General features: G+C 31.9%; 1 protein-coding gene across 1 annotated transcript in view; it reads left to right on the forward strand.

Annotated features, from left to right (window-relative positions):
• Nucleotides 1-3,439: 3,439 nt before the first annotated feature.
• The window catches only part of LOC111629989 (electron transfer flavoprotein-ubiquinone oxidoreductase, mitochondrial-like), a 33,545-nt gene continuing 26,979 nt past the window's right edge, over nt 3,440-10,005 (forward strand). The window contains exons 1-4 of the mRNA XM_023373970.1: nt 3,440-3,599; nt 7,609-7,728; nt 8,277-8,454; nt 9,627-9,654. Of these exons, the coding sequence (XP_023229738.1) occupies nt 3,566-3,599; nt 7,609-7,728; nt 8,277-8,454; nt 9,627-9,654 (360 nt within the window). The 5' untranslated portion in view covers nt 3,440-3,565. The remainder of the gene's footprint in view (nt 3,600-7,608; nt 7,729-8,276; nt 8,455-9,626; nt 9,655-10,005) is intronic.

The raw sequence follows: 10,005 nt of genomic DNA on the forward strand, positions 1-10,005 counted from the left end.
CTGAAACAATTTTCTCGTACTTTCTTCCGCTTTCGAGCTTTCGAGATTAAATTTAAGATCTTTAATTACTTCCATTTCCGCTTTTTCTTCTTTCTGTGTCTGTATTAATCTTCTGTAAAGAATAATGATTTTTACTCTTACTAGAGAATGGTCTGAGCCGCAGATAACACCTCTCTGTGCTCTTTCATCTAAAATTTTAATTTGGGTTCTTTGCTTCGTAATAACATAACCAATAATTGATTTCTACTGCCTAGGATGTTGGGTTCAAGTATATTTATGAATATCTTTATGTTTAAAAAACCCATTATTAACTTTAAAGTAATTTGTATTACAAAAGTCTATTAGTCTTCTTCCATTGTCATTCGTTAAATTTTCTCCGAATTGTCTAATAATTTTGTTATTTCTCAATGATCCCGTATTTGCATTGAAATCACCCAGTAACATTATTTCTCTTGTCTCTCCAGTTTCATCTATCACCTCTTGCAATTTGTTGTAGAACAAATCCTTACCCTCGTGGATTTCATCCTCATTTGGTTCGTATATTCTAATGATAGTAATTCGTCTTCCAAAATATTTAGGTTAACTTTCATCATTCTTTCATCTATTGTTTCAAAGTTGATAATATTTCTCTTAAATTTTTTTTAATCATCGTGGATACACCATATTTTGGCACGCCAGAGTAAATATGCACTTAGTCTTCCAGTTCTTCCATTCCCGACCCTTTCTTTTTTGTTTCTGTTAAGAGCACAAAATCAATTTTCATTCTTTTTATTTCTTTAACTATCTCTTGTCCCTTTAATCTGATCCCTTGTACTGTACATTCCATGTAGCCAAATTCTTTGTCCGTTTACCTTGCCTTAGTCGTTTACCATATAATTCATCCGGTTTCATTTTTCTGTTGTGGTGTGGTTTTTTTACAGGAGATAGGGTGCAGGCTTATTTAAATATTAGATATATTACTTTGAAGAGTTTTTATTACCTGAAATTACGAATTTTGTATCGCAACCAAGGGCGTACCCAGCGAGGGGAGGAAGGGGTAGCTGCCCCTCCCAAGAAGAAAAATTAAAGCGTAGTAATTGACACACAGACACAGCACAGACGTATCAATTTAGTATCAGTTTGAATAATGAATATTGTGACTAGACTAGAGCCATCTGTCGTGAAATCTCACTTTCCCTCCCCACTTCCTCGAAACTAATATGAGTTGTCCCCTCCTCTAGTTCAGATCCTGGGTACGCCACTGGGCCGAACCCACTAGTGTCTATAGAGCGAAAAAATAAATAAACAAGATTCATACCATAATCTTTAGATTTATTCACAAAATGTTTTGCGCACAAATTATTCCCGATATTCTCCTTAATGATGACACTCCTCTGATCGTCGGCCTACCAGTGGCGAAACGGTTCCGTTCCCTGAACACTGGGAGTTCAGTTGTGGTTTCGCACCTGGCCCGAAAGGGCTGGCCACGTGGAGTTTTCAGGGTTTTCTTCGCGTCTGTAACGCCCGAATAGGGGCCAGTTAACCTTAAAAATTCATTCCGGGAGATCTTTTTGAGGTTAACTGGCCCCTAGGCAGATCGCCCATGTGTTGTTACGTTGCCCTTACTTAACTAAACAAACCTCTAATCGCCCGTTAAATATTTATTTTAATTATTTAAAAAAATCTACGAACGAGAGTTTCGAAACGTTCCCGGATATTATGATTTTTTACTTAAAAAAACTTTTACATTATTAAGCAAAAAACTAAAATTGTATGTGGCGCCATCTGTTATCAGATTTCGTTATAAAAACTTTTTATATTTTTAATTACTATAAAATGGCAATTTTGACAGTAGGTGAACATATATATATTAAAGTGTAAATGTTAATAACAAATAAAATCTTCAATTAAGTCCTACCGCTCTGGAGGTACTGTACGTGACCCCCCTCTATCTCCCCATCCTGTCGATCTTTCACCACCAAAATTTAATAGCCTCATATACAAGTCAACATGCCAAATTTCGTTTCTTCATCTTTCTCCCATCCTGAGATATTAAACTAAATAGATGCCAATACATACACACTAGTGATGTGCCGGATCGTTAAAAATGTATATCCGCGGATACGGATACAGATACGGATCATTAGTGTCTAAATCAGCGGATACGGATACGGATCTGAATTTTCGTACTCAGTCGGCGCTGGTGCGTGTGACCTTGGACCGATAGTTGACGCTTTGCGTTAGTAACGCGACGTGTTTTGACTTGCACTGCGCGTATTTTTTGTTTATAGTTTAGTGTGACACGGAATAGCGTAGATTACGTTTGTATTTTTGGAGCGTGTTGAGTTAAATTAAAATAAAAACAATGTAGACAAAAAAGTTTAGTAGTGTAATATGGAAATATTTTACGATAGTAAATGAATTTTGCATGATAAAATTTTTGCAATGTGAATGTGCCAAATATGTGATTTNAGGTTCAGGTTAATAGGCTTGGAAATCTCTACAATTCAATGCTATTAATTATTTCTGAAAAATATATGTATTTTTATTATTACACATAAATAAACGTAGCAAGAAAGTATATATATTTTTTATTTTTTGGAATTTCCAGAACCTATGGTAAATCTATAATCGGTTAACGAACAATTCGGATAGCGAACAAAGTCTTGAAACGGATTATGTTCGTTAACCGATCACCCACTGTATATACTTGTATATGCTCATTAAAAGTAAAAAATTCTAATTTTTCTAATAGATTAATTTATTTGTCCCTATTCCACCCTGGCCCCTCAAATAACCTGTTGAAACGAGATGGAACTACAGTAACGACTTTTTTCTGTAGTTCCACGCGAGATATGTGTCATATCTGACGTGGGGTTGGATTTAATGAAGATTTTATCTCTTGTTAGCATTTACAGATCTTTATAAAATTCATCAAATCAAAATTAAGTCCTTTGCTATTTTTTATAATACTGTAATTAAAAAATATATAAAATTTTTTCGACAGAATCTCGTAATAGATGGCGCCACATATACCTTTTTAACTTTATTATGATTAATAATTTAAAATAGATTTTTAAAATAAAATCTCATAGCAGCCGGCAAAGTTACGCAACTCGTTGCTAGATTTTTTTAGAAATTAAGAAAGAAAATAAATTTAAACGAATTATTTGGAAAATGTTGTAAATTAGCTTTCCAAGCAAAATTCCAAAGCGAATTGCACTTACCTTCGTAACAATTGAGTAAGCCAAATCGAAAGTAGACCTTCGGAGTTTCGTGTAAATACAATTAACGAAAAATCGTCGAAATCTAATCATTGTCACGAATTTCTAATTGCGTTTTAGACTTTTGCTCGGGAAATGATTTTATTGTTTTCTCATCTTTTAAGTGAAAACAATTGTTACTTTTTGCTTGCGAAATTTAAACGTTGTAATTTACTCATTGCCATTTACGTATTTAATCATCGGAAAAGTTATATAAATTCTATTTACAAACTTTGAATTACGCATAAAATATTTTACTGGCGAAATACGACGATTTCGGTTCCGTTCCGTTCGTATCGCATTTTCGGTTACGAGTTTTAAAGATGGCGGCCTACGTGATAAAATCCAGAAATGTCGGTCGGTAGAATTTTTTTCTTTTTTTTCGCATTTACAGAATATGTATTCCTCTTTATTATATTTAATCGCTTCAAAAATAACAGAAATGTATTTTAAAATTAAAAATCTGCGAATATTTTGTGTAGGAACGAAACCGCGAGGTACGCGGAATGAGGTCGTTGACCTTTAACCCGTTGACCTCGTCGCTAATTATGCATAAAAAATTGTTTTAAGTAGTAAAATATGTTTAGCTTTCGAGAAAATCGACGTTATTAATCGTGCTTTTTAATAAACGTATTTCATAACGAAAGAATAAACTTTACAAATTTGAAGAATCGTACAATTGCTATAAAATGAGTATATTGCGAGTGAAATGCGTACGATCAGTAACTAGAACTGTACGCGTGCAAACCTACATTCACCCCTTGTACGATATAGATGAAGAGTAAACTCTTCTATATGTGTGTGTAAGTGTGCTTGTCGCATTCAAATCCTTTTCCTGTACTTATTGGACTGCAATTTGAAAAAATTGTAAATCTATAAATTCCCACCGTTGTCTGTCCGTTCGTCTTTCCTTAATCTCGAGAACCGAGCTCGATGCGTGAAAGACTGGGGCCGTGTTCGGCGATGCCGAAATCCCGAGCGTCTTACCGGGCGGAGTGAAGAATATTCTGAGCATTATTGAACGATTATTCTTTGCTAGACGACTAGGAAAACTGACGGATGAAGTTAAAATTAAATAAAAATAAATATAATAAAAATTAAAATAGTAATTTTGTCTTTAAAAATGAACTTATTCAATCTGGCACGGGTGGCCGTTACGGTTGTAAGAGTAAAAGTCTTCGAAGCAAAAACGGAGAGAGACGGAGTGATGTCGCTAAGTGTGATAAATCTGTTAAAGTAGTCCAGTCTGAGTAAATGAGTAAGAATTCTTACAGTGGGCAGAGTGAGAATTACTAAGAATGTTGTTCGATGTTGAGGCACGGCCTGACTAAGTCAGAATTCTGCGTTACTGAACACGGCCCGGATGTGGAAACCTTAGGGGAGGGAGGCCCCGATTAACTATATATGGACTTCCGATGCAAAATGTAAGTCACGTTATTTTAATTCAAAAATTTTCCCCCAAAAGATGTTAGATAGATGTCTGGCATGACTCTATTGTTAAAAGAAAAGTATGATGTACGGAAGCAAGCCACTACTAATTTCAGGTGGAGAGCTTATATTTTAAATTAAATTAAAATGCCACAATAAATAATTACTTGTTCAATTTTCCATTTATTAATTTACAAAGATAAGGGGACCATACTTTGTTATGCTACTGTATAAAATTTACGAGCTCTTTTTAGGAAGATTAATGAGTTTTATGAAGATATCCACCTTTAACTTATCGGAACTTGTTAAATACATCTTAGTCGTTATCGTAGTTTGACTTTTATCAGTTGTGTGGGCTTGTTGCCATTTTGTCGCATCCTTCTGTTTCTTCCTCTTTTCTGCTTCTGTATCTTCTGATTTTTTTTTCTTTGCCTCTTTCTGCATTTTTCTTGCTTCCTTTTCTCCTCTTTATCCTGGTCCTTTTCTTGGTCACGATTTCTGTTTTTGTTTTACGCAGTCTCATTAAGCAGTGTGAGATGTCTTAATACTTTATTTATTTATGTGTTATATCTACTGGACTGTTCACTTTAAATCTTTGCACTTAGATTAGATTTGAGGGGTGTGTACTTTATGCAGTCTTAAAAATATTAAATGATCGCCATTAAATGTATCTGGCCATTATTGATTCTGCTGTTGTAAATGATGTATGCAGTTTGAGTTTGGTTTATATTGTAAACCGTATCCTTTTATTCTAGTGACGATTGTGGCTTTCTTAATATAAACTTTTTAAATAAGAAGTATTGTCTTTGTGGATGTTATTATGCACTAGCATGTTTATGTTAATTGTATTTTTCACCTTATTTCAATTAATATAAAACCACAGTTTGTTTTTTTTAGTCATATCCAAATTACAGCTCGCTGCACAATTTCTGCTTTGCAAAGATATTTAGTCGTCAGTCTTAAATGATAAAAGATCTGGATTTTTATAAATTATACAATTTCTTAACATACTAAACCTTTACTTGTCTTAAATCAAATAAAATAAAGGAATGTAGAATACATACATACATATATATATATGTATGTATGTATGTATGTATTGAATGAGATGAATGAGCATATTTCCAAAAATATATTTTATATACTTAAATACAGGGTCTTCCAAAATTAAAGCTACTATTTTAAATTACTGTAATTATGTCATTTATTAATTGAGAGGTGTGCAACTCCACAAGAGAGGTGTTCTGCAGTTAACAAAGTCAAAATCACTCATCATTGCGCAACACGAGTAATCTACAGAAGTTGTAGAAGTGACAACTGATATGCTTAACAAGCATTGGAAGAATTTGAATATTGGTCAGATGCATGCCATGTATGCATTGAAAAAATATAATGGACAAATGTGAAATTTTGGTGGTTTTCCAATATTTTAATGTAACATCAAAATTATGAGAGACATTAAAAGAGATAAATATTAATAACACACTTATTAAAGCAGTTAAAGAATTGTATAGAAAGTTCATAATGAAAAAAAAAAAATTGGAAAAAATATCAGAAGGATTTACAGTATCAAAAGGACTAAGACAGGGGTGCTGTATCTCACCAACCATATTTAAAATCTACATAGAAGGAGTATTGGAAATATGGAAAAAGAAATATTGTAATATGAGAATATATATTAACGGTAAGCCGATGTTTACATTGCTAATTCACAGATGATCAGGTGGTAATGGCAGAAGATAAGGACGATCTGGAATACATGACAAGAAAAATAAAAGAGGAATATTTTAAAGGAGATTTATATATAAACACGAGTAAAACAAAATATTTATGCATATGAGGAGATAAAACAGACATGTAACTGGAAGAAGGAGAAAAGATTGAGGGATGTGAGCATTACAATTATCTTGGAATTCTTAAGATGGAAGAGATGCAATAGAAATTAATACAAGATGAGCACAAGGTAAGAGAGCAGTTAAAAGATTAAATGGAATATGGTGTAGTGAAGAAATAACTAGATCAAGAAAAAAAGAATATATAATGCAATTGTCAAAAGTATTCTATTATACAGAGAGGAGGCATGGAGAATGACTGGGGAAGAGAAGAGAAAAGTAACAATGGTTGAAATGGATGAGTTGAGAACATCATGCAGAATATCAAAAAGAGAAAGGATAACTAATGAGAGGATCAAAGACCTAATGGAATTGAAGGAGACAGTTTGGAAGAAATAAAGAGGAAACAACTTATTTGGTTTGGATACTTGAAAAGAATGAGTGATGAGAGACTCCCAAAAATGTCAATGGAATACATTCCACAAAAAAAGAAACAGAGAGGAAGACCCAAGCAAATCTGGTACGACAGAGTAAAGTTAGCATGTAACAAAAATGGGATTAAAGAGGAATGGATAGAGAGAGATGGAGAGAATTCCTGGGGGTTGGAAGGTGATGTCAGATGCTATAAACCAAAATATATATACAATATCTGTTTTTAAGTCTTTAATGGTTACAAAGTAAAGCCAAGATTTTATCTTTTACAATGCCTCATAATCAAATGTCATTAAAGTCGGACTTCAGAGTGGCCACGCCATAACAAATATATGTCCTATCCACCATCTGCCAAATTAGTTACTGTAATGTTCTGTAATCGAGACTCTCAAAATGAAATCTTGTGTGTAGAGACTTTGGGGCCACTCTGAATATTTTAGATCTATCACTGAGTAAGGATATTTTAAACAGTATATTGTAGATAACTTAAAATGATCAATAAAATTTCTGGAAATGTTTTAAATAATGTAAATTTTATTAAAAGTGCCATTCTTCAAAATAAAATTAATCAATTGATATTATTTCAGTTTTAATAAGTTAACTTTTATAATCTTTTTCATTTTTGTTGTTAAAATCTTGTAAATTAAAAAAAGTCTCCATATTTTTCTCTCAAGTTTCTAGAATATCTCAAGCGACTAGAATATGTAAAAGGCGATATTGTCAGAAGAAAAATTATCCTGTAATTACGACTCATTATACAATTAAACCTAGAGAAAAGGACGAACGATGGAAAGGTGGGTTGTATTAACTTTATCTTAAACAAAAGTATTACAAATATTAATATTAATAAAATATTGGTAGTGAGTTAAAAAAATGCCAATTGTAACTTCAGTATTGGAGCTATTATTTTATTATATATAATAAAAAAAAAATATGTTAAATAATTTTGTACTAAAATTTCATTCAGTTGTATTTCATTTGTATTATGAATTTAATGGGTTTGGATTTAACAGTTTAAATGAATATATTTACATCTATTTTTATTTGGTTTTTAGAGGCCATCCATACATTTCTATGTACAGTTTAGAGGATTGCAAAAAGTGCATTATTGTACTGTACATGAGAGGGCGGGAGAGAGAGAATTAAAAGTGGCTCAAAACAATGCATTCAATTAATGGACAGCCTCTTACATTGTTATATTCAATTTTATATTTATTTTTACTTATTAATTACTAAGTTAATGTCAGAATGGGAATATTAGGGCTACATGTTAATATCTTTATGATTATCAAAACCATTTGTTTCGAATACATTACATACATTCCAAATTGAATACTTTCAGATGTCGACATGAGTAGAGTCTCGGACGAAAGCGATGTGGTCGTCGTCGGTGGAGGACCGGCCGGAATGTCTGCCGCCATTCGCCTAAAACAACTAGCTAATGAGAAAGGAAAAGAGTTAAGAGTTTGTTTGGTTGATAAATCACCAGAAATTGGTAATTATATTAATAAAATAAAATTTAAATATTATAACAACAATAAAAAATGCAAATTTATTTTAAAATACATATTAAAATACATATTAATTGCAAAATTGACTCACTCTACATGACTCATGATTTGTTTAACTTACATTATATATTTGAAATTATATCAGATGCTTTTTAAATTCCAAAGATTAAAAATTAAAAAAATAACTGATAATACAGTAAATAAGATTAAAATGCTTTTAGATAATTTTTTTTTTTACGTGAAATTGATTTTATTTGCAAATTGTAAAAAGTAGAAATTATATCAAAAAATGCTATTACATTATTGAACTTTTTAAATTTTTATTGAAATAACAATGACTTATGGAAAATAAATATTATTGAGTTATTTACTTCAGTCTATATGTATTTAACTGATTAACATTTATTTATTATACCATTACACACTATTTAAACTCCTAAAAATTAATAAAAGTGTAAAATTATTATTTTTACCATAATACCTTAACAAATGTAATGTACAGATTACCCCAAAAATCAGTTAACCAAGATATTTTTAAGGTTAACTTAAGAACAGTTAAATTAAGTCATATATTATTTATTCTTATTACACAATGAAATGCACTCAATAGACACCAGGCTTTACTTTATATCTGTCTTTATTCTACTGTTTAGGTGCGTTTTGTGCGCCTCCACTCTTTTCTGTTGGCTCTTTTTTATTCCTTATTTAATAAAGTTTATAAAACATATAAACATGTGGTATTCTCGCCACTCTAAAAATGTATAAGACTACTAAAAAATTGGAGTTTAACATTGATATGTACGTACTAGATTCTTTAAGTCACATTACGTACTCAGATATCCACAGTAATTTCATGTATTATTATTTCATATAAAATCTTTACTAGTAAGCTGAAATTAATGCTATTAAGAACATTACATAAAGAAAATATCCAAGTTTATTTTTGTGTCATAAACATTCAATAAGGGAGCCTTTTGTTATGTGAAGCTTGTCCAAACAATAATCTAGCTCTTGCCAGACCCAGTAAAGCATGTCGGCATCAATTTCTTGAATGGCAGCATAAATCTTTGCCTGAAGGTCAAAGACTTCAGGCAAAGATTCATGCTGCCTGAAGATCATGTTTACAAGACTAGAATTATCTTGTAAACACAATCCTTAATGAAGTCCCAAAGTAAGATATCACAAGACTTGATACCTGATGATCTTGGGGTCAATTCCCAAGTGTTTTGATCAGGCCCTACCACATTGTTGGAATTTGCCATGAGGGTAACACTCATCCATCTAAACACCTACACTGCAGGTACAGGTATAGTTACTAAGCTAAATTGTGTTATATCCCTTTGTGGAGGCCATGTCACACATTTGTCTAATAAACACATTAAAAGTCATTTTCATTGTTGTTTGCATTATGTTGAAGCCACTTTTAGTGATTTTTGGAACCAGTTTTTCTTCTTATCAACAAAAACCCTTGTGCCAACAATACTTACATATGCAAACTGCATTTTATTCTGATAATTCTTCCATTTTTTATAAACGTTTAAAACTTTTAAGGACTTTTTG

Source organism: Centruroides sculpturatus, unplaced genomic scaffold (genome assembly GCF_000671375.1).
Source record: "Centruroides sculpturatus isolate CEXI.00-Female unplaced genomic scaffold, Cexi_2.0 scaffold656, whole genome shotgun sequence".
NCBI lineage: Eukaryota > Metazoa > Arthropoda > Arachnida > Scorpiones > Buthidae > Centruroides > Centruroides sculpturatus.